General features: G+C 50.3%; 2 protein-coding genes across 27 annotated transcripts in view; both read left to right on the top strand.

The window, feature by feature from the left end:
• Positions 1-25,117, top strand: part of Mical2 (microtubule associated monooxygenase, calponin and LIM domain containing 2) — a 215,014-nt gene that overhangs the window by 36,434 nt on the left and 153,463 nt on the right. For 17 of the 26 annotated variants that reach the window (XR_015451444.1, XR_015451443.1, XM_087211661.1 and 14 more), the window contains one exon: positions 6,505-6,844. Coding sequence is in view for 20 of the 26 variants with exons in the window: in XM_087211661.1 (XP_087067787.1) it covers positions 6,581-6,844 (264 nt within the window). In the remaining 6 variants the exon portion in view is untranslated. Of the gene's footprint in view, positions 1-4,343; positions 4,368-6,504; positions 6,845-25,117 lie in introns of those variants that run through there. The other 9 variants (XM_087211659.1, XM_087211658.1, XM_087211656.1 and 6 more) reach the window with 2 other exon arrangements.
• LOC147827989 (CCHC-type zinc finger nucleic acid binding protein-like) overlaps positions 6,854-25,117 on the top strand; it is a 35,988-nt gene continuing 17,724 nt past the window's right edge. Inside the window, exon 1 of the mRNA XM_087211666.1 lies at positions 6,854-25,117. This exon is cut by the window's right edge and continues 17,724 nt beyond it. The gene's annotated coding sequence lies outside the window, so the exon portion shown is untranslated.

The following is a 25,117-nucleotide window of genomic DNA, read 5'->3' as shown; positions in this document are numbered from 1 at the left end:
AGGGTCAGAAACTTATCTGATTACACAGCTGCTGTTGGCACTTATTCAAACCAATAGCATATCCAGCAACCTGGCCTGATGTGGACCTGTCTTCAAGGAGTGCTTAGGGAATCTGCTTACCACAGGGAAGAACGCTTCCTGCTTGGGGGGGGCGGGGCAGGGTGCAGTTGGTGGTAGCACTGTAGAGAGACCACTGGAGCCCAAGCGGGGGACAGCATTCTCCTGAGCGGGCAGTGTACAGGAGGCCCTGGGGACCAAGACCAAGGTGCTGGGACCCAGATTTCCCTGCGGTTTTGGGGAGATTTCACCAGTGCCAGTGCAGGAAGGATTGGTCAGTGTTGAGATCCTAGGGAAGGCAGGATGAGAAATAAATACTGGGACCTTGGCAGAGCCGAGCTTTGGGAGGCTTCCTGCACTCAGATCCGATTTGGAGGGAAGGACAGAAGCCCAGATGACTTGGGAAAACAAGTTAAAGATTTTTTCACTTAACCAACACATTTTTTCCATTAGCGTAATCATTTATTTGGCCTATTACACTTGAACTCCACAGTATTTTGAAGTCATCTTCATTGTTAATGAGGCCACACATTCTGTACTCTGGCCTTGAGCATCTCACACTGTTAGAGGGGGGCTCGTGGTGGTTTTATGTTGTATGCATTTTATTGTTACTCTTACGGTAAAATACACAGGGCGTGAGATTAACCATTTAACTCAGAGGGTGTAGTTCAGCAGCACGAAGCACATTCGAGGTACCATGCAGCCGCTGCCGCCGTCCATTCACACATTTTTATCTTTATGGCCCCACACTAAAGCTCAGCACCCACTGAACACTAACTCCCATCCCCTGTCCCCAGCCCCGGCAACAGCACGCCACTTTCCATCTCTGAGCTTTCCAACCCTGGGCACCTCCCACCCTCTCTGTTGAGACAGGCCGCCTCCTGGAAACTGGAATTTTGAGTTTAGAGTCTTCCTGGGCACCCAGTGTGTGGCTGAGGTAACTCGGGACACGCGCAGCACAGTCTGCCGAGTTTTTGTCATTTGATAGGTTCTGTGTGTAGTGAAGTGTACGTTATTTCATCAGCCAGATACACGGTTTCCATGAGAAGGGGGGTTCACTGCAGGGACAGCTGGCACTTATGCTACACTGCTGTGGGGGGGGGGCACGGCTCCTTGGAATGGGGTCGCATATGAACTTAAGGTCCCCATGGCCTGGAGAGCAGAGCCGCCTGGAGGGACCTTGGCCCTGACCTGTTAGGATTTGAGCCAGTTCATTAGCACAACATCAGGGCTTCCCTTCTCATCAGGGTGGTGCTTTCTTTTCTGGAGGAAAATAGCAGGGCTACTGCTGCAGGGCCAGGCAGCCCTAGAGGTCAGGGGCTGTGGGTGCCGAGCATTGCTGGACCTGCAGAGGTCAAGATGCATGGGGCTGGGTCCTGTGCAGAGAGCAATGTCAGCAAGGGACTTGGAGTCCTGGGAGAGTCGTGCATGCTCCCGGTGGAAAACTTGGGGAATAGGGGAATCCAGCAGAAACGACTGCTCTGTCCTTTCTGAGGACTTGTGAAGCCACGTCCTGTGCCTGACACTTACAGCCTCACCAAGCCCAGAACTTCAGAGACTACAGAACCTAACCAACATAATTTACACAGCAGCTTCAAAAAAGGCAGGCCGTGTTGCTTCCCCGTCATGGCTCAAATGGAGCATGGCCGAGAGTGTGGATTTTGAAGTGAGATGGACCTGGGCTCATTTCACAGCATTCCCACGCACAAGCTGTGTGATGCTGAGGAGGCCGCCTACCCCCAGGTCTCTGCCTGTCAGACAAGCTTGGTTCCATGAGGCCCTCACGGCAGAGGCTGGCATGGTGTGTCTGAAACACCGGGACCCCTGAGCAGTGCCCCTGACCTCCTGAGGGCAGTGCACAGTGGGAGAGCCTCCTGTGCCTGGCCAGAGTTCTTTGTTTCTCCCAGTGATGGTGAACTTTTTAGAGACCGAGTGCCACACTGCAGCCCCAAACCCACTTATATCACAAAGTGCCAACACTGTAATTAAATCTGAATGTGGAGGTTTTAGTGCAGGAAAAACTCTCATACATTAAAAGAAAATACAATGACAGAGCTTTCAGTGATCCGGTTAGCCCACTGTGGCACGAGTGCCACCACTGTCCTAGAAGGTCCTGAGGAGAGGCGGAGCTGTCCAGGCAGATACATGGAGCACGGTAGGAATCCTGGAGGAGCAAGTTTAAACGCCACGATATATGAGGCATTGGGGGTTGGGGGCTGACTCACTGGGCCATCCCAGGGCCTGACGCCGTGGCTCCAAGAGAGGCTGGGCAGGGCCGAAGAAGCGGGATGTGTGAGGCCTCCAAGCTGGACCAGTGGAGCCCACTCTCCATTGAAGGCGGCTAGGGCCTGAAAGATGGGAGCCAAATGAACTTGGGCTCCTAATGGAGGAGTCGACAGAGAAGACCGGGGCCCATAGTGGACTTGGGGTCTCTTCCAGTGCTCCTGCCTCATGCCGGGGGTGACAGAGGCTTTCCAGGCCCTCGTTGCAGCCAGGGCCTTGGTGGGACTCCCACAGTGAATGCGTGCACAGCCTTCCTGGAGGGGTTGCAGCCCGTGTATGCGCCACGCATGAGGGGCAGCCTGCATGGAGAGGGCTTCCCCCTGCTGTGGGTGATCTCAAGGCTGAGACAGGAAGCAGAGAGGTTTTGGGAATAAACTCCTCTCTCCGGGGAATGACTGAGAAGACTTCCTGAGTCTCCTCCAGACGAGAAGGGTTCGGGGACTCTGCAAACCTTGGACTTGTCTCCCAGATGCCACCGATGAAGCTCATCACCAATTCTGTCACCTGCACTTTGAGACCCCGGGTGATACTTTGTAGTGGCCAGAGACAGGGGAAAGGAATTGCTTTTGACTCATGAAGTCACATAGCCAGGAGAAAACCACAAATAAGGGACTCCAGTAGGCCAAACTGCTTGAAGGCTATTCTTGGAAGCTACAGCATCACATCTTGTTTATTTCCCAGAAAATTCAGAACCTTTCATATTCTGGCTAGTTGGTTCCATTTCTCTATCCAACTCCAAAAAGGCAGCAGCTGGGTGGTAGGTGACAGGGAAAACCTTCCCAAGAGCCAGCCACTCGAGATCCTCTGAGTTCACCTGGACTTTCTTCTTTGGGGTGCCAAGCAAGGGTAGCACACACCAGTTCTCCGGAAGCAAAGGGTTGAAGCTCAGACTCACTGAATCCTTGGGGTGCTGGGTCAGCTCTTTCCAGTTCCTGACCAACATCACCCTATTCCCTCAGTGTCTCAGTTCATGGCTGAAGCTATGCTGAGTGATGTTCCTTACTTGACATACAAGGGACTTAAAACCCACAAGTTTGGTGATCTGGCCAGGAAGAGAGTTTGAACCCTGGTTTTCTGAATACAAAGCTTTGTCCTGTAGTTTTAAAGTATATATAATTCCTTGTCTTGGGAAGCTCATGAATTATGCTGTTTTTCCCCCTTCCTTTTGGCTTGATGATAGTTCGGCCATTTGAAGAGGAGCAGTGCAGTGCTAGTTACCGTGTAGCTGCCAGGTGTTAAGTACATCATGTATCTGATCTCTTTATTGCGTATCACCCTAGGAAGTGAGTAGTATCATCCCCATTTTACAGATGAGAAAACAGGTTGAGGCAGATGAGGTAACTTGCCTCCAATCACACAGCCAGCAAATGCTTGTGACCAGATGCACACCCAGATTTACTTAAATATTCCGATGTTTTCCCACAAGGAAAGCTACCCACCATGGGTGTCACCATCATCTTTGACTTAAATTGGCAACCCGACTGTTGAGACCCAGCTGTTTGGATCCAGGGAGGCAGGTCTGAGCCTGGCGCGGCTGCGGGGGTGCATGTCCAAGGCTGCGCTTATCTCTGCCTGTTGGCCGTCTCCCTGCAGCTCCCTTATCTTGCCCTAGATAAGAGCCTTCCTGCAGCTCCCACGCCCACCTCGGCTCCTTGGCTCTTTCTGTGCAGGAGCCCTAAGATTAAGTTGTCCATTTTTCTTTGGAGAGAAGGAAGCGAGTTCTTCCAGTTTGTAAATTACTGCCTGGGAGTGAGATCTGGCTTGATACCTTTAAAACTGGTGTGCAATCTCAGACAAGGAGGAGTTGGTAACTTGGAGAGTCCATTTACAAAGCTTTTTTTTTTTTTCCCCCCATCTGGTGCCCCCTCCAGATGCGATCTGCGAGGGAGATGGATGCAGCCCATCAGCGGGTGCTTCTTGGGGTCAGGCTCCACCAGCAGCCATATTTCTTTCTTCCTCTTCACACAGGTCATTATCATCTGTCCCTCATACCAGAAGAACCTGAGGCCTGTGCAGCTGCATGGGCGGTAAGGGTCAATCCGCACACCCTTAGAAAAGTCTGCACACAGCACACCAGGCAGCATGCATGCTTCCGCCAGCCTCTGCCTCTGCTCTTCATGCTGGGCCTGAGCTGGCACCAGAGATAGATAAGCTTTAGTGATCTGCCCAAGGCTGCACAGCTCGGAGAAGCAGATGAGTCCTGCCATCTGTCTGTGCTCTCTGGATGACATGTGTGGCACCTGGGGGAAAGTTGAGGCGCTGAAGGCAGCAGTGCTTATGTGAGGGATGCCAAAGTGAGCATCGTGGACTTTAGAGGAGCCCAGAGAGCATCTGGGAAGGAGTCTGTGTCTCCTCTGGGCCATGCAGAGCCAGTCCTCCCAGCCTGTGGAACTTGTTGAGTGGCATGGACCAGGTAGCCAGGTAGGGCCTGCTGGAGGACCTGGGCCTGACTCAGGTGTGCAAACCAGCAAAGCCTGGAGCAAAGGGTATGTGCTCCTGGGCCTCCAGCCCAGCACTCTGCTGGAAGCTCCTGAGGGAGGCAGAAGGGAGGGCAGGGTCCTATTTGAGCTGTCAGTGCCCGCTGGCCTGGAAAGCACACACCATAGTCTACCCCAGTACCTGTGCATCCCTGGCACACCTTCTCAGGAATCCTGAACTGCTGACACCTTGAATTTACCATCGCTCTGGGCCCTTCCAGATTCTGCCTTCTGTCTGGTGTCTCCTTGGCCCGAAATGTCCACTCTCCTGTCTTATAGAGAAATCCTCCTCATTCCTAGAACCCGAGCTTTTTTGGCATTTTGCTCTTGGTGGACTCCTTGAGGCTCTATGGGGACCTGCTGCTCTGGGCTCCCTGCTCTTTTTAACAGTCTTTGAGCACTTGGCTCCTGGCTTGCAATCCACTCTCTTGTCTCCCTGCCTCGCCTGACCTCTGTTGGCCATTTCTGTATCCCCAGGACCTAGAACGAGGCCTGACGCTTGCTAGGGCACCAGTAATTATTGCTGAATGAATGAATGAGAGATTAGAGACCAAAATAAACATCATTCTCTGCTTTTAGTATTGTAAAACCAGCCTCCCATCCCCATGTGTCCTAGACAGCTGTCCTCATTTAGGAAGCACGACACTATCCCAAGGGCTGTATGCTCCACGTGCTTGCCAACTTCTCTTGCCTGGTCCTGTGGGGAGCTTCATCTGCTGAGCCCCCCTGTTTACAGACCCCTCAGTCCCCCTGACAGCTGGGCCAGCTTCAGCCCTCCCACACTGGCCTTCTTGAGCTAGCTTTGGATTCTGGAAAAATAGCTAGTGCTTGGGAAAATCAGCTCTACTTTATTTTTGTTCCTTTGAAACCTAAATGACTTTCCTCAGAAATGTCTGAGGTTAGAGTGGTGCAGGGAGAGGTTCGTGGCCAAAACCCAGGCAAGCTATTTTCATGATGTGCATGTACACCCATTGCATTTTCCCTTCCATCAGCCCGAGCACTTGTTCCAGATGGCGCCCTGCCTGCTCAGAAAGCACTGGCTCCTTTTGTCCATGCCCACATGTCTCCGTCCTCTGAGCCTCTGCTGGAGGGAGATGCGTGCTTCCTACAGAGCCCAGAAGCAGAGAGAAGTTTTGGGGAGTTGCCTTTGGCACCTGTGTAGGGGAAACACCTGCCCTCGGGTGACAGTGAGGCAAGACTTTAAAATGTCACGTCTAAGGACAGGTGGGATGGTTGTGAAACTCAGAGTGGAATGTGCTGTGAGCCTCTGTCGGTGCACGAAGGAGACGTGGTGCTGGTGCATGCGTATTAGTCAATCAGCTTGTAGCACCGAGAACAGTAGGTTTTCAATGGAGCTGAGTCGCCAGTCTTTTTCTGGCTTTTTCCTTCCACTTGTCACTATTTCCGGAGCCACTGGGCTTGTAGCAATGCTGACCAGGCACTGTTGACACTAGCCAGGGCACACATAGCCTTGTGCGATCTCTGGTTCTTCGTGGGCAGAGTGAGGAGTGGGTGCTGCAGGGGAAAGAGATTGGCAGCAAGGGCAAACGGGATTGCATATTGTTCAGTGTTAAGAATCAGGATTAGCACTTTAGTATCGTACAGGCATTTCCTTTTCCTCGCCACACCCCCATCCCCACCCTGCACTGGTGCCCACCAAGCTTACCTGTCTGCACCTCCATTGCAGGTGGGACGCATCCCCAGTGATTCATGCTGACCCTCCTTGTCGTCTCTCCGCCGCTGCTCCACAAACCCGCTCCGCCATGGGCGAGAATGAGGATGAGAAGCAGGCCCAGGCGGGGCAGGTTTTTGAGAACTTTGTCCAGGCTTCCACGTGCAAAGGCACCCTCCAGGCCTTCAACATCCTCACGCGCCACCTGGACCTAGACCCTCTGGACCACAGGAACTTCTACTCCAAGCTCAAGTCCAAGGTGACCACCTGGAAGGCCAAAGCCCTGTGGTACAAACTGGACAAGCGTGGCTCCCACAAAGAGTACAAGCGAGGGAAGGCGTGCATGAACACCAAGGTAAGCCAGCCTGAGTAGACATCCTCAGCCCTGCCCCAGAACAGCAGGGTGACATTTGGGACTTGGGTCTGTTGCCACTGGGCTCTTTTAAGGCACTTAGTAGATGTAGGTGTGAATGTTGTGTTGTTCTGCTCATCTGAAGGTTTCCTTTGTCTCCACGAGCTCAGCTCCCCCTGGCTGGAGGTTTCCATCTTAGTGTGGCGGCTGCAACTCCCCTCTTGTGTCCCCTCTCAGAAAGGAAAACCAAAGGCAAGGCTGAGGAAATGGGGCAAAGACTTGCCCTCATTCTACTGCTCTTCTCCAGTGGCCACTGCTTACTAAGCAGCTTTTATGTGCTCTGCACATTATGTCTAAGATCTCATTGAACACCTGCAGTGGTCCCGAGGGCCAGTTTAGAGATGTGGACACCGAGAAGTCAGTTATTTTTCCAAGGCCACACAACTGGAAGGCAATCAGTCTGTTTGGTTCTAGGGCTTGGGCCCTACATCCCAAGAGAGGCGTAAGTGGAGAGCTGTGTCTCTCTGCAAGCAAATATTTCAGAAAGATCCCCTGGTTTTTAATGAGTTGACTAAGAAGTAGGCTCTTGGTCCTGTCCTCCTGTTCCTTTCCCTTCCTCTGAGCACTTGAGTTCCCCACCTCACCACCCCTTCCCAGATGGACTGCTCCTCGTAGGATCACACTACAGTTAACCCACCCCATTGCTTGATCTGAGGCAGCTCCCATGCCCACAGGGCTGACAGCGACACAGAGCATCCAACCCCGACACCTCTGCCATGCCCACCACCAGCCAGCAGCGAGAGGTTGAGACCTGCCGGCTGGCTGTGGGGGGCTGTCAGCCCTGGGCATGGGTCCAGGTAGCGTGTTTAGGTTAAGACTGAACGTGCTGTATTTAGATCTCTCGGGAGGTAGCTCAGCCAGAGCCCTTGGAATTCCAGTCCGTGCCAATCCCAGGACAAGAGGCTTGAACTCTCCATGGCAATGGGGCCTGTTGTATTTTTGTTTTGGTCAGGAGGAGCTGCTGAGTCTACTGTGGGATATGGCTGCTTTCCACTGCCCTAGGGAGACAGCTGCCCAGTTCCCCGGAGCCCAGGGCATGCTGACTGTCCAGGGCACAGGAAGAGCATTGCATAGGGCTGGACTAGACCAGCCCCTCCATCCCAACCACAGAGCTGTCCAGGCAGGCTCTGCCATTACCTTCCATGCTCCAGCCTTGGGTAGGGGACATGGGGGTGGAAAGGAAAAGGGGGAGAAGGAGTGGGGCAGTGCCTCCCTCCCTAGTTGTAACTTCATTGATCCTAGTTCACAGGGCAGCTCTTCCAAGATAGAAGAGGGGGCATGCTTAGCTTTCAGAGTTATCCTTCTCAGTAATTGTATGCGGTGGCTGTCTTTTAAAAGAGGTCCCACGTACAGCCCGGTGCATACATACAGGCCCGTAAAGGAAGTCAGGTGGCCTAGTGGCATGATGCACTGTCATAGGGGGTTTTCAGAATTCCTGTTTATTATGATACGTCATCGGCCCACTTTGTGAATGCAGGTCTTTCTTGGTGACCTAAAGGTGAACCTTCTTCACTGTCAGAGGTATGAACTGAAGACTGGCCACTATGAAAATAACCTTCTTTCAAAGATCACTAGTGGGGCTAAGCATGGTAGCATATACCTGTAATCCCAGTACTTTGGGGGCTGCGTCAGGAGGATCACAATCTTGAAGGCAGCCTAGGCAACTCAGCCAGACCATGTAGCAAATAAAAAAGGGGTAGGGATGTAGTTCAGTGTAGTGTACCCCTGGTTTTCATTCCCCAGTGCCTCTCTCTCTCTCTCTCTCTCTCTCTCTCTCTCTCTCTCTCTCACACACACACACACACACACACACACACACACACATATTCACTACCTGTGTGGTTATCTGGCTTGTCTGGCCAGCCCCTATTTTACAAGCTCCGATGACGTGAAATAGCAGAGCCCTCACATCTCATGGTTGCCAGATCACTGCTGGCACCTGAGATACAAAGAGAAAGAAAAGATCTTTAGTTAGCGATGCTGAGTATGAGTGTTCTTGTCACGAATTTGTATGCCTTTCTTAGAGGAACAGACATTTCAAATGTGCAATAGCCCATCTCTTCCCTCTGAGGAGGAGAAGACACGTTGGAAAATGAATGCTGAGGATGGGCCATGACTGTGTGAGGTCTCTGAGATGCACACTGCAGAAAGCCAGCTCCGAGTAACCAACAGAACAGGGGCATCATGAACCCATGGCAGCCAGAGGTGCAGGCATTCAGGCTCCCCACCCTCTCTCCTTCCAGCCACGTCTTGGATGATCTTCTCCATGCTGGCTCTATTCTTCCCACCTGCAGATGATTTCCGTCCATGGTGGACAGAACCCATAAGGCCAAAACCTTTCTGTTCCAGCTCAATACTGAAACAATCTCAAGGAGGGCTTCTGATGAGCCTGCTCCTGGGCAATGCCGGCCAAAGCCAAGGCCACTGCCTACTGTGCTTGGCAGGTCTTTCAAGGCACCACCTGGTTGACCTGAATAGAGAGCAGGTCCCCGAGGCCATGGGTGTGCAGGACAGACAGAGGTGTCCTCCACAGTGACCTTTTGCTTTTGCTGTGGTTATGGCCCAGGGGAGCCCTGTGTTGGATTCCCTTGTGGGTGGTTAATGGCCAGCTCCACAAGGCCAGTGCTCAGGCTTCTCATTGTGAGTGAGGCAAAACCACAGCAGAGGGGACCTGGCCCTCCTGCCATGTGAACAGGCACTGTGTGGCTTACACATCGCATTTACATTTCTTTTGGTGTAATGGTTTACGATTAGTATCAGCCAAACAAGAAATACTGGGCCTTGGCACACATGTGGCGGCTCATGCTAAGCCAAATAATGCAGGTATGTCAGGTGCCAGGCACAATGCCAAGCTCCTGATTAGGCAAGGGTAGGGTGGGGATGAATGCAGTTCACCCAGACCCAGACCTTTGCCAAGATGTGGCCATATCTGGAGTGGATTTGGGCTTGGGCACCTCACAAGCATTAAGCAGCCCCTCGGTGTGCTGAGTGCTGTGCTGCTATATTTGTGCCATCATGGAGAGTGTGTGTGTGCACACATGTGCATGTGCTCCTGTGGTGGGAGATGGGGACCGAGGTCTCTGGTGGGGGCACCACAAGACAAGGAGAATGACCCAGATGGTCTTGGGAGCAGTGGTTCTGGTGCCAGTTGCACAAGCTAATTGGCTATCATTGTTTATTATCAATTATTCTTTAATGAGGCTTTCATTAGGTACTGGATAATTCTTTTCCTGGATGTGACTCTGGATCAGAATGGGGTAAACCAAGGACCAAGCCAAATTACTTCTCTCAGGAGTGATAGAGGCTCTGCATAGGCCAACACCTGGCTCAGGTGTCACAGCCGACTGGGTGGTGTTACCAGGGAAAGCAGCCAGGAGGCCTACAGTGCGTAAATTGGTGTGGAATTTGCCGTGGGCTCTGGTCATTTCCTATATAAATCCTTAAAGCTTGGAGGAATTAAAGAGAATTCCGAGTACCATCTCTGCATTCAACAGGTAATAAACAGGGGCTGGGAAGCTGAAGTCTTTAGCTGGAGTGGGGAGTGGCCCCTCTAGAATTTGAGTTCTTTCTTGTTTTGCTTTTACATTCCTTCATTCATTCATCCATCCACAGGTGTTTTTCGTGCCTTCTACCTTAACCAGGAAAGATGGTCTGAAAGAGGTAAAGAAGTGATTCTCACTTGAGCTTTGTGTAATGGAGACAGAAGTATCATTGTTGCTATATTTACTCACTTCCTAAATAATTCATGAAATGAATAATTATTGAACAGGTAGTATGTGCTAGGCACACATACTTATCTAGGTATCTTTTAGCCTCTTAAGAGCTCTGTGGCCTTGGGCAAGTTACTTCATATCTCTGTAGCATTCTCTACAAAACGAGGGTAGTAATTGTACCTGCTTCATAGATTTATTGTGAGGCTTAGATAAGACAGTATTTGTAAAGTGCCTAGACTATTGCCTAGTAGGTAATAAAGGATTAGTAAGCATTTAGCCGTTATTATCATTAATATTCTAAGTACTGGGGCCGGGAATTTAGCTCAGTGGTTCTGCCGCCTGCCTCGAAAGGGCAAGGTCCCGAGTTTGATCCCCAGTACCCCACCCCCAAAAAATATTCTAAGTACTATGAAAGAGGTGTGTGGACTGACTTGGAGAAGTATACAAAACAAGTGCGTAACTATAACTGGGGTCTGTCTCTCCTGCGCTTGGGGTCTGGGAATGCTTCCTGGAAGAGGAGGAATGATGTGGGGCTTGTCTTAGTTACTTTCTCATTGCTGGGACATAATACCCAACACCCACAAGTTAAAGGAGGAAAGGTTTATTTTGGTTCACAGTTTGTAGAGGTTTCAGTCCATAGTCACTGGCTCCAAAGCAGGGTGGCATGGCAGAGGGGCCTCAGAGAGGAGAAACAGCTCATGGCATGGCAGCAGGAAGCAGAGAGATCAAGGGAGGAAGGGGGGATAGCCACGCCCCCCGTGACCCACCTCCTCCAACCACGCTCCACCTCCCAGCATCACATTAGCTCTAATGGAATGTCACGCCTCCATGAAGCAGTCACCTCCCAGATTCCCCACCTATGAGTGTGTCAGGCTTCGGGGAGACATCTAGATATAAACCATAACAACAGTTGAGCAGAAGTTTGCCTTACAGAGCTGAGGGAACAGCTAGAGGGAACACAGGCAGAGAGATACATTCTAAGAAAGAGTGTTGCTTGTGCAATGAGGAAGGGCTGTGGGAACATGGGATAGCATGAGAGATGGGCAGCAGAAAGGATGGATGCTAGGAGACCAGGGACAAAGGTCTCTCGGGCCTGGCTGGGAGGAGAGGCTCCTGTGCAGAGAGACCCGAGAGCCTTTGATAAGGAGCCCAGGGATGGACGCTGCCCACAGTGCAGCCCAGAAAGTGCAGGGCTCTTTCTGCCACCCTCCCCAGGGTTGCTCAGCCATCACAGGTGACCGTTACGCACCAGGAGCCATGTGTGCATCACTGCCATAAAAACATGCTTGCAGGAAGTGTTCATGGACCCTGTCCCTGCAGGAAAGGGGCTGGTGATAGGAGGAGACTTGCAGTCGTTTTGGAAGGGTATGCCTGCGTTCTGTAAGTAGGCAGCGGAGTTCCCCACACCTTTGCCCCTGAATTCGACTGTTTCCCCTCTTCGTGCCTAGGTCCCCAGAGATGCTCATGGCCCAGTGTGTCGTGTGGCCCTTGAGCTGCCTTAGCAGAGCGCGGCGGGAACACAGAGGTCGGCAAAAAGGAGTTAGGGGGCAAGAGTGCAGCTGGGAGTGGAAGGCTGCTATCTTGTGCCTGGATTAGCCTATCTGCCGTTCCTGACCTCTGAAGTCACCACGGAGCCTTTGCTGGCCCAGGCAGGTCAATACCTCTTCGCCTAATATGGACAGTTGTGGGCATAAGCGATAAAGCAGCGGTCGGTCTCTGAGCTGTGGAGCTAGGAGATGAACTCTGGTCTGTCCACTTACCTGACAGTGGACAGCTGGCGCTGCTGCATTACACAAGCTCCCAGCCTGGAGATGAGAGGTCACTGGTCACTTCCGCTCCAGGGGAGTGTGTGGGTTTGCACCAGTGTGCGCTGGACACTGTTCAAGAGCTTGGTCAGGTCCAATTCCTAACAATATCATCCTGAGAAGAAAAACTGTCTTCTGGCTGTCTTCTTCGTAGAAGGCAGTTAGTCTAAGTCTACTGTGGTTCATTTTGTGAACACACAGCCAGCTCTTTCAATTCACAGGATTTGCATTCATGGATTTAACCAGCCACAGATGGAAAATACTTGCAAAAACTTTTTTTGTCTGTCTTGAAAATGTACAGAGTTTTCCCTTGTAATCATTCCCTGCACAATACAGCATGATGACTATTTGCATAGCATTTGCATTGCATAAGGTCGTATATGGATCCATGGATGCTTAATGTGTATGGGAGGAGGTGTGGAGGTGAAATGCAAACACTGGACCGTTTCCATCAGGAACCTGAGCACTTGTGGAGTTCGGTGTCTCGGGGCAGGGTGGGTGAAGGAGTCCTGGGATTGGTCCCCATGGCTACTGATGGACAGATATGTTTTTGTACTTTTTTAAAGGTTTTATTTTGAGATAGGGTCTGGAGAAATCACTGGGTTCAAACTTGTGATTCTCCTGCCCCAACCTCCCAGAGTAGTGGAATCACAAGTGTGTGTCACCACACCTGGAAATGTTTTATCTTTTTTGTCTTTTGGAGAAAAGAGTTCTTTAATTAAAAAAAAAAAAGCATGCTCAAGATAAAAAATAAAGTGGGAGAATATAGAATAACGGGGAGACTCTTTCCCCATTCCCCATGTTCCTCTCCCTTGTAGCAATAATGTCTTCTTGAAAGTCTTTACATGGGTGTAACATGTATGTATGCATGTGCCCACTGCTCTTTTATATGTTTTGCTATGTTGCTCATGCTAGTCTAGCACCCTTGGGCTCAGTTAATTCTCCCACCTCAGCCTCCCCAGGTACCTGGGACTATCCTGGGAAACATCTCTGTATGTATTTGCTCTGTGCTTCCCTAGTTTCATTCACAGACGAGTCTTGCAGCACATTTCCTGTCAGTATGCCTCTTTATGGTTTCCTGTTTTATGGCTCACCTGCTGGGATTAACATAGTGCCTAAGGCTCATAGAATAGCTGGATCTCTTCAGAAGGCTGCTTTATCCCAGAAGAAGCATGCTCTTTAAAAGAACACATACAGGCATGCCCCAGGGGGCAGACGCAATTAATATTCCCCTTCAGCATTGCACTTCCAAATGGTAGTCTTGAGGCCACCAGGGTCTGCCTTGTTTGTACCCAAGAAGGGCTTGGCCTGGCTACCTTGTTCTCTTACAGTTCATTGATTTGTTTTGTTTTTGAGACTCACTATGTAATTCAGGCTGGCCTTGAACTGACTGTATAGCCCAGGCTGGCCTCAAATTTGCGGTGATCCTCCCGCCTCAGCCTCCCTCCCAGTGCTGGGATTACAGGTGTGCACCAGCACACACGCTCAGCTTCTTTTAGTTTTTGTTTTTATTAGTACATGTTCACAGTACATATGATTACATTCATCACTGGGCGTTGGTACCTGTTCATAACACATCTTCATTCTTTTTACATCCCCTCCTCCTCACTGCCCCTCCTCCCTTCTGTTCCAGCTCCTTTCTGGGTTTGGCGCTGCGATGGGTCCCCAGCTCTCTGGCCCTGCCTCCGTGGGGCGGATCAGTGTCCCCCACACAGGGCTTCGTCCCTTTGCCCCTGACCCTGAGCTCTCCCCGAGGACAGGGACTGGGTCTAGCTCCTCCCAGAACATGGTGCCGCCTAGGGAAGACCCTCCGGGACCACGGAACGCCCCCTGAAGGGCCCAGGGCTGCTTCTGGGCCACCCGGTGAGCCGGCTGTCTGCAGGGCCATGTCGGCCCTTCCCTGGGGGGCAGGCGGGCGGGACCGAAGCCCTGTCTGGCCTCGCCTAGCATCTGGAGGAGTTTTCAAGAGGGGCAGGAGATCCGCCAATAGGCCCGGGGGACTGGAGAGTCGGCTTCCTTTTTCTTGGGGAAAAACAAAAAGCCTCTGCAGTTCCCGGCCCACCCAGGATCACACAAGCCCTAGGGAATCTCTGGCCAGGATTATCCAAATAAATGTCTACCGCTGCCGCTTAATGCTGTGCTTCGCCGGGAAGCTGTGTTCCCCGGCTGCCCTTCGCCTGCTCGCTGGAGGAGGCCCTTGCTCCGCTTGGGTTTTTGTAATAAAAAGTATCTTGGAGATCAGTTCGGCCCTCGGTGGGGGATTCTCCCGCTCCCTGTGAGTCCGGCTGTCCACCTTCTTGGCGGGGTTGGGCAGGCCTGGCCAGGCTGATCCAGCCTCCCCCTCTACTGAATTAGTGAGGCTTGCGTGCGGTTCAGGGGCAAGGAACCAACAGCTTGCCCGCAGAGACCGAAACAAATGGGCGGGAACAGAGCGCGGAGCCGGAGCCCGAACAGAGGTGGTGCAGGACATTCTGGAGCTGTCTTCTTTGAGTTTCGTTGACCAGTGCTCTCTGGTAACAATATAACGCGAGCCACCTGTATAATTTAAAAATTTTCTATTAGCCATATTTTAAAAGTTCTGGGAGGTGGATGTGCACTCACCTGTAATTCCAGCTACTCGAGAGGCTAAGGCAGGAGGATCACAAGCTCGAGGCTAACCTGGGCAATTTAATGAGAACCTGTCTCAAACCAAAAACCTTTTTAAAAAATACAAAGAAATGGTCATATAAATTTTAATAATATATTTTATTTCACCTAATATCCATGGTATTATAATGTTAACTGGTATAAACACAACAAGTGATTGCTGAGATATTTTACATTTTAAAAAATATTAAGTCTGTGAAATCTTGTGTTTCACAGTGTATCTCAATTCAGATGAGCCACTTCAAGTGCTCAGTAGCCGCTTGCAGCTGTTGAATTGGACAGTGTAGCTTTCTCTCTTATTTGTCCCCCTTGTAATCACAAAGCAGCTGCCTTAGCTCCAGCCATCATAGCCTTTGAGGCAAAAAGGAGGTAGAAGGGGCTGCTCTGGCTACATACATCTGATCACAGAGGCAAAAGTGTCCCTAGAAATTCCATTAAAATGTAAGTTCAATGGGGGTAGGCATTATTGTTTATATGTTCTTTGCCAATTCTTCAGTACCCAGGACGTAATTATTTGACAGAAGATAATAGATATTTATCACAGGTTGAGTTCTTCAAAAGCAGATATTTAGAAGGTGTTTGGAGTGTGAGATGTTATTAGCAACCAACACCCGTGAAAGGAATGGGGAGGAAGTGGAAAAAGGCTTAGGAAGAGATAAAACTGTACAAGAGAGTCAAATGCCTGCAGGTTCAAGCATAGGGTCTTTTCCTACAGCCTTTCAGCAAGTGAGTTTGGCAAAAAACAAGGGTGGGAAGCCACGTGGTTCTCAGTTGATACCGAGTGGTCACCTACTGACCCTCTGAGTGACAGCATTAACATGTAGACCAATAGGAACTCTGGGGTCTGTAACATACATAGTTGGGTACATATAGATTTCAGGGGGGCAGTGATAAATACTACAGGTGCTCCCCCACTTGCATGGGTTTGCGTCCCTAGAAACTCATAGTAACACTGAAATTATCCTAGGTGGAAAACGCATTTAATAAACCTAACCTACTGAACGTCATGGCTTAGCAGCAAAGTTCTCTGTGTGTGTTCTTTTACGTATTGTATATAAAATCATATTACATAAGAGTTACTCATTCCAAGCTTGCGTGGTCTTCTTGGAAAGATCAAGTACATTGTAACTCTCAGCTGAGTGCCCTGTTCCCCTGCAACCTGGTTGTTACACTCTACCTCCTGCCTGTCCTCCTTGCCTTAAGACAGAAAGACAAGGCCGCAAGCTACCACCGGAGACCTGTCCATGGGAACACGGTGGAAAAATTTTGTCCTGGGGATCCTTTCTCTGGGGACAGCTGATTAGATCTGAGGAATGTACCTGGGAACACCTTTGGTTCCACCCTGCAGAGTGAGTTCAGGGGACATTTCACTGTCCCCACAGGCAAGAAGCCAGCCTCCCTTTGTCTATCATGCAGCTGTCTGCTGCTCTCTCTACCTTTAAGAAATGTTCTTTGCATTTCCTCTGAGCCCCTGGTGTGGTTTTTAATTGTGGTAAAATATTTTTAACAACATTTTTCTCCTGTACCATTTTAAGTGTACAATTCAATGACATGAATTACATGCTCTGTGTGAATTGGTCATCACCACTTTCTGTTTCTAAAATTCTCCATCCCTCCAAATAGGTACTGGGCAGCCATTAAGCTGTAACTCTCCACGTCTCTCTCCACAGTCCTTCTTGTCTTTATGACTTTGCCTCTACGGCTCTTTCATTCAAGTGGAATCATACAATATTTATCCGCCTGTGTTTACCTTTATTTGTAGTTAGCATTGTTTTCCAAGTTTGTCCATGTGATAGTACATGTCAGAACTTTATTCCTGTTTTTTCCATTTTAGTGATATATTTTATTTAACCCAATATATCTAACATACTATCATTTTAATATATAATCCCTACAGAATTATTTATAATCTATTTTTTGTACTAAGTCCTAAATTTTAATCAGATATGATTAATATGTATTTAGATTTCATAAAGTTCATTATCGAATAGCACTGGAGAAGCCGAGGGAGGAGGATGGCAAGTTCAGGCCCAGCTTGGGAACTTACAGGCTTAGTGAAACCCTGTCTCAAAAAATTAAAAGGGCTGGGATGTAGCTCAGGGCAAAGGCACTGGGTTCAATCTTCAGTGCTGCCAAAAAAAATTACTGTTAGATCTGTTTAGCCAAGTTATTCCAATCATACTTAAAAATTCTCCAGTGGTTGCATTGAATATGCAGGTATTTAAACTATAGTAAAATAATCATAAAATGTATCACTTTATCCGTGTGTAAGCACTGGTTGGTGGGTTGGTGGCCTGTTAGGAACTGGACTGGTGATCTGTGGGTTGAGCAGTTTCATCTGTCTTTTGTCTTTACCTCCCCAGCACTCAGTGCCGCCTGAGCTCCACCCCTTGGCAGATCAGCAGGGGATCGGGTTCTCATAGGAGCACGGACCCTACTGTGAACTGCACACAGGAGGGATCTAGGCTGTGTGTTCCTGTGAGTCATCCTGAAACCACCGCCCCTACCTGTTCCCCCCAGCCCCCAGTCCCATGAAACCAGTGTTTGGTGCTCAAAAGGTCGGGGACCCCTGCTGTAGGGTTTGACTGTTCTAAGCGTCTCTCATGCACATGGGAGCACACAGCATGGGTCCTTTTGTGACCAGCTTCTGCACGCAGCACAATGCCTTCAGGGTGAATCCATGCTGGGGCACGTGTGGAAACCTCCGTGTGTGTCTGGCTGGCCGGCTGGCCATTGGTGGGAGCAGGGCTCTTCCCACCTTTTGACCATTAAGAATAACACTTGATATCGGCACTGATAAACGAATGTCAGTCAGTTCTTGCTTACAGTTCTCTGGGGTATCTACCTATGAGTGGAATTGCTGAATCTCATGTAATTCTCTTTTTAACTTTTTGAGTAACCACCCAACTATTTCCATTTACTCTTATTTTTAAAATTGTTGTCCCTGAATTAATTTTTTTTTTTTTGCAAAATAAGCGCAGAAATTTATGTTGAGTATTACATGCCAGGCACTGGGGATATAGCAGTAAAGAAACCAGACAAAAATCCCTGTCCTCTCAGAGATGACACTCTTGCCCATGAGAGACAGTGAACAATGTGTGTACATACATGTATATGTGTGTGCCCACACCAGGTAGTAAGTGCTAGGGAGGAAACAAAGCAGGGGTGTGGATCCCCTCTGCCCTGCAGGAGTGGGTTGCTGTTCTCCATAGGAAGTCTCGGGAAGGCTTCTGTGGTGACATTTGGGAAGAGACCAAGTCAGGTCAGGAGCATGTGGCTCTCAGAGGGAGGAGAGAGTGCGTCCCGATGGTATGAGGCCTGGAACCACTGGAAGAACTGTGGGCTTTCCCTGGACAGGACGCAAAACCACGGGGGCTTTGTGGAGTGTCACATGACCCCCTTCTCGTGGGAGGAACTGGGAAATCTCAGGCACCAACAAGATAAAGGTGGCCGGCCAGGGTCTCCTGTCTCTAACAGGCAACTCAGAGTGACACGTGCCCTGTGCCCTCGGGTCTCAAGGAGCTGCTTGCTCTTTCTCCACATGCCCACAGGCTAGGGACCTGATAAAGCCAGCCTTGGTGCCAAGGGTGCTCACATGCAGTGCTCCCCAGTGCCGGTGGATTAAAGCCCCCACTCCAGCCCTTCGCAGTGCCCTGCCTGACAGACCTGTGCCCTGCCTTGCTGGCCTTGTTCCTGCGGCTCCCTTCTTCCACGTTGCCTTGGGCCATGCTCCTGTCTCGCCTGGGCCTCTCCTCCCCCTGCCTCTGGCTGCATTGTTGGCACTTTCATCGCCCAGCCCACCCAAGACCTGTTCTCAGAGATTCCCAGCCTCTGTGGCCACAGCTGTCACCTCAACAGCCCCTTGCCAGGACCACACCCAGGAGTTTGCCACCACTCGGACTGGAGTCCCTGCAGCACAGAGGTGCCAGCGTCACGTGGTGCTAACTCAGAACCAACCATCCAATGGCTCCGATGCTTTCCCCATCATGGCAGCACAGAGTGAGTGGCTCTGAGTCTCCTGAGCTGGGGTGGGCCTGAAGTCAAGGGCATCAAGAAGCTGCTGCCCACAGCTGCCGAGGCAGGATCCAGAGTCCCTGAGGGGCAAGCAAAGGAAGCCCGGGAGGCTCACTGGTAAGAAAGGGAGGCACAGTGGAAGAGCTGGGTCTGCAGCAGGCCTCATGGAGTGACGCAGGAGAAATAGCAGCTCAGGCTGCGGTCAGAAGGGAGCAGACCCAGGGAGAGTTTGGGTGGAGCCAGTCTGGGAATGAGCTGTCCAGACGACTGCTCAGAGTCTTCCTATCCTGACAGAAAGTGACAGTGACAAGTACTAATCTCACCCTGTGCTGGGCACCGTTCTGTGTGTTTTGCTTCTATTAATTTATCCAGGCCTCACACATCCTCTCTGAGACTGGTTCTCCTGTCATCCACATTTTATAATTAGGAAACGAAGGGTTCTCAGGGCTGCAGAAACAAGTGTGGCCTGGCGAGCAGTCGAGGCAACCCCAGGGATGGCAGGAAGATGCAGGAGCTACTCGGGGGCTGGGGTGTAATGACTGTTCGTGGGACAGCACCCGTCTCTCTGGCTGTCAGAGGGAAAAGGTTAGGTGCGGGGTTCCTTTTCCTATCTCATAGGTGTCTCACTGGCTGGAAGAGTTAAATGAAGTCAGACACACGTGCTTAAACATTGCATGGTTTCTCTTATATGAACGAATAAGAGCAAAATAAAAGATAATAGGAAACAGAGAGATCGAACTTTTGCAAAATGGAAAGGGAGTAAGCGATGGAGGAAAAAGGGAGGGAGGAGGAAAGAGAGGGAAAGGGGATATAAAGTGAATCAAGATGTGTTTTCTTGTGTACTAACTCCCTGTGCTGAGTGTAATCATTATGTACTGCAAACACGTACGAATACAAAATTTTTTTTAAAAAAAGAGTTCTTAGAGATGAAGAGCAAGGAAAAAAAGATTTAACTTTGAGACCAAAATTTTCTGCTTTATGAGATGAAGGTGATGTTGCCTACTTCAAAGAACTGTTGTCAGCCGGAAATGAGTTAGCTAGCAGGGGATCTACTACATGGTAACACTCAGAAAATTGTAACTGATACTGTTTTCTCCTCTGGTTTTCAGGAAAAGGTTGACAGCTGTCCCCCTCTCTGGGGATTTGTGGCAGTGCTTGTCTGGTAGAGGGATTTTTGTCTTCAAGGGTCTGTGAAGTTGGATGAGAAAAAAAGAAAACTTTTATTTCCTCTGGCCTCTAACTGAAATGTGCATATCCCCTAGTTTTTAAGGTAGTCAGAAACCCCACAGTTAGAGCACCTGTGACTCTGTCACCAATAGAATCATAGATACAGTATTTTCTTTGTTCTTTACTGTGGCTGTAGGTATCTCAATTTGTCCTCTAAAGTGTTAGACCTGCAGCTTGATTTTATTCAATATATTGTTAAATATGTTAAATGTGTTGGTACTTTATTGCATGCATTTAAAGATAATATTCTGAGAAGATCTCATAGGTTTTACTGGATTACTAAAGTGGTCCATGCATACAAATGGTGAAAGACTGGGTGGATACAATCCAGCTGGAAGAGGGACAGAAGCCCTGTGCTGCCTGAGTTTGTTTGCAGCAGAGCCTACTGGGAAGAGTCTGTGTGGGCCCTGGAGTCAAATGTCTGCTTCTCCTCTTAGTAGCTTTGTGACCCTGAGCTAATTAGTTACTGGCTTGAGTCCCAATTTTTATGTCTGTAAAGCAATAACAGTAAAACCCATGGTACCAGGTTTAACACACGTAGAGAATCATTCCCAGCAATAGGAAGTCCTGGGGAACGTAAAATCCTTTCTCCCTTCCTGCTGACTCCTTTCTGTTCCCCGTGATGTGCTAGGAGAAGTGTTAGTAGATGACCTCTAAGTTCTCTCTTACATGTGCCATGGTCCTGTGTCTTTCCCTCATTGAAGCCACCCTGGCCAGTCCGTGGTTGTGCGTGGCAGAACTGCTATCTGAAGGCCTCCACAGCTGGCTGATCTCTCCTCCTGCTGCAGCAGCAGCAGGAGTGGGAATCAGGCCCCCAAGCAGTCCTGGCCCTTCCTGGCTCACCTCCAGCCCAAGGTCACAGGTCAGGAATGCATAGCCAGGTCCCCTGCTCCCTGCAGTGCCTGGGGGCCAGCTGGTGGTTGGGTAACAGTGCTCTGAGACCCGTTTCTCCTCTTAGCACCTGAACCCACTGATAGCAGAAGGTTCATCATTCTTCTGGTGGCCTGCAGGCTCTCATCCATGCTTGCTGCCACTCCACCTGTTGCTTCAAGCCAACAGCTCTTAGATGGAAAAATGTAGCCTGTTGTTCTGCTGAAAGGTGCTAAAATGACAGGCTGTTTCCTTTGTCCAGGATGTTGGGCATAGGGGGCAGAGGGGTGAGGACTCCGTGCAGTTGTGAAACCATATCCTGACTCTCTTTTTGTGTTTATCTTAATGAAGTTCTGAATCAAAAAAGGCTTTGTGGTCACTAGGTTCAGATGACATGGACTGTAGTTCTCTTTTTTGGTCATTTAACCGCCCTGGCTTTTGGAACCAAGTTTTACTAACTTGATTTTCAGAGTTGATGAACATAGATGGCTTGACCACTGAACCATTTCTTAAAATGACGGCTAGAGTATTGGCCTGATGGGCATCTGTCCACTCTCTGAATATCATCCTCCCTGTCCTAACCCAGATGCACAGCCTTCCCTCCAGCTCCAAGCCCAGAATCTGACCTCCCCTGCTCCTCACAGCATGCAGGAGAAGAGAGTGGAGAAGCAAAGGTTTCCAAGAGAAGCTGAGCCAGGAGAGGTTGCTGGTGCACCTTGTGTCTTAAGTATCAGCAGTAGATGCTGGATGGGCCCTCTGAGCCCCAGGACACAGGAGAGGGAGAAGGGCTGAGAACCCCTTTGTCAAGCAGTGAGACAGTGGGGTAGATACGGTGCAGTGAGCAGGAGCACTGCGTGTAGGGTCAGGTCAGCCTGGGTCTGATCTCACAGCTGCGTGAATTTAGGCATGGGATGTAACCTCTTCCTGCCTCCATCTACTTAATTATAAAATGTGGATGACAGGAGTACCTGTCTCACAGAGGATGTGTGAGGCCTGGATAAATTAATATAAGGAAAACACACAGAACAGTGCCCAACACAGGGTGAGATTAGTACTTGTCATTGTCACTGCTTGTCAGGATAGGAAGACTGAGCAGTGGGACCCTCTGCCTCTTGGCTGCCTCCTTGCCCTTCAAGCTGCTCCTTGATCATCGTCCCCCTAGGGGTCAGACTGGGTGTCTGTGTCCCAGGGGAAGGCCCCACTGCAGACCTTGTGTGTGGACACCACTGCCTGTGGCCAGCAGCTGCTCTGAGGTTCCAGCTCAGGAGCGTAACTGGGGCGTGGCCAGGCTTGTGTTCCGGAGACTGCCCTGCCCTGAGTGTCCCACACTGTCCACTGCCCCAGGGAATGTCTGACATTCAAGCTTTCGATAAAATTGCCTGGGCTCTGCAGAGAGGGTTCGTAAATAGATTCCAGACACTGTATTCACGCAAGCCTGCTGCTGGGCCTTCCTGTACTTTTACTGACATGACAGTGAGCTGAGGAATCTACCACTGTATTGTGCAGGGTAAGGAGGGTCAGGTAAGTTTAATTTGACATTAAATACCAGCAGTGGCAATGCACCCATCCTGGGTCCTGCAGTTTTTTGTTTGTTTGTTTGTTTTTTGGTACTGGGGACCGAACTCGCGACCTTGTGCTTGCGTGGCAGGCACCGGAACCATTGAGCTAAATCCCCCGTCCCTGGGCCCTGCAATTTTTAACTCCCCATTTGGCCTCAGGTGAGGCTGTCTCCAGTACAGGTGGCTAAGGGAACTAACTACCCACTCGGCCTCTCTGTTCACAGTCGCTGCAGTTCTGAACCTCCCCTGGGGAGGCTGCCGTGCAGGACAGGAATCAGGGATTCACATGGCCTAAAGAGTTCTGGAAAGGCTGATAGCCAGAATAAGGGTTCCCTATCCACTCCCCAAGACTTCCTACTTACACTGCGTGTTGGTAAAGGGCTTAGAGAAACAGCTTTCAGCCAGCAGACACGGATGCATGGAGGGATGGATGGGTGGGTGGATGGGTGGATGGATGGAAAGAAATAGGTCACCACTTCAGTGTTCTAGATGCTGGCAATAAAGTAGTAACACTCACCAGGAGGTTACTCTTGGAATAGAAACCATTACTGTTATCAAGTGCTAGAGGGGATAGTGAAGAAATCCCCACGTCAGCCATTCTGGAGTGCCATTGCACATAGATGAATGTCTTCCCTGGCATCCTTTCTTCTGTGTCCCAGTCACTCACGCTTCCTTCCTTCCCATCCCCCTGACAGAGTCTGGCCTGTCCAGCCATCATCTGCTGGACTGGGTGAGGCTGGACTTGGAGCCCCCCCGCCGCCTGCCAGCCACCCTCTGATGTGTGTAGGTGTTTAGCGTTTCATAGATGAGCAGATGAAGCCCACAGGAGACCAGCTGTCTGGAGTGGAGGGACACCCCAGCATTGCAGTCTTAGTTGTCCATGCAGCACTGGTTCGTGGGGTTCTCTGTGCTGGGTTGCACTGCTCAGCTCCCCAGGGGGGCAGCATAACCTGGGTGGAGAAGTAGAGTCTCTAGGGTGTCTCAAGTAGGAAACTGAGGTGCTGCCCTCACACCCTATTGTACTTCCTGCAGACTACTTCTTGTTGAACCCCAACCTCAGCCTGCAATTGCATTTCCAAACTCCTGCCAGAAGCTCTTAAATTCTGCCCTTCTTTGCCATATAGTGTATGCCTCTAGGGCACACAGTAGGTGCTCAGCAAAGGAGTCCTGGCATGAGGTTGGTCCAGTTGTTCTGATTTGGGTCCCCACCCCACAGAGGTGTGGGATTTCCTCCCCGCCCACTTAGGCAGGGAAGTGGGAGTCCTCTAGCTGACCCTGGGGAGGCCTTCCTCTGTGGGATTAACTGGGGCCTGCACAGTTGCTGAAGTCTTGTGGGAAGTGGCTGAAAGCTCTCCGGTGCTTAAGAAGTGGGTTTTGAAAAACAAACAAGACCTTGCCTATGCAGGGATGAAGCGGGGTTAGATGTGGCTTTGAGAGCTGCTTTCTTCAGCTTAGTAGAAAACAGACTAGAAGTGAGGTTTCATCCCTTTGAAAGTAGGCCCACAAGCTTGCTTAGGGGACAATCAATTCTCTGTATTAAGAATAAATTTAATAACAATTCTCATTTGTAAAAAGCATTATAATTTACAAAGCCCTTTTCAAGTGCACTATATGTAAATACTGTATGTAACCTTCTCTGAGGTTATGACCTGTTGTCTTTTTAAGCATTATAGAGTCTTCATCTGCCTTATAATCCAGTGGGAAGTTCACAGTGGGCTTTAGTCTCTGAGCCCCACTTTACCCATCTGCAAACGAGGACAGCAAGAGAGATGGTGCCAGGGAAAGTGCCTCTGGGAGACACAGGGGCCTCGTGGGAATGTGGAGAACAGAGGCTGAGCCACCCAGGGGTGGGGGCAGGTCAGGGCCAGCACCAGGATGGGCACAGCAGACATCTGCTGAGGGAAGGTCCCTTCAGAGCAGCCAGCTCAGAGGTGGGAATTGCCCGACCCTGGAGCGAGGCCACAGAGGCTGAGGTCCCTGGGCACATGGCAGCTGGGCTGTGTACCCAGCTGGTTCTCATCCCTGGTTCCCACGGAGATGGATTTGGGCCCCTGTGCACCTCCAGGCAGCTCTCACATGCAGCTGTGGCCTCTGGGCAGTGGTTCTCCTCAGGAACCCCCGAAAGAGTGATTGGACAGCCCCTCCCACCTTCAGCAGAGACTCAAGTAAGAGAAGGCCCTGTTCCTGCCACCCGCTTCTCTGCCCACCCGCGTCTGCCTCAGCCCCTTTCTTTCTGCTTTTCTTCCTCCATCCTCCTCCTGCCCCCATTTACCTTTCCTTTATCTCCTTCCCACTTCTTTTTAAGTCCCTAGGACTGTTCGGTTTTTCATCACCTAGGCTTTTATGTTTTTTGCTCTCTATATAGAATGATTCACTGAATGA

The sequence above is a fragment of the Heterocephalus glaber genome, unplaced genomic scaffold (genome assembly GCF_053883595.1).
Source record: "Heterocephalus glaber isolate CG9 unplaced genomic scaffold, H.glaber_assembly_v1.0 deba00001428, whole genome shotgun sequence".
In the NCBI taxonomy this organism is placed as follows: domain Eukaryota; kingdom Metazoa; phylum Chordata; class Mammalia; order Rodentia; family Bathyergidae; genus Heterocephalus; species Heterocephalus glaber.
Note: the sequence above shows the minus strand (reverse complement) of the source record. Positions and strands in the feature narration are given on the sequence as shown.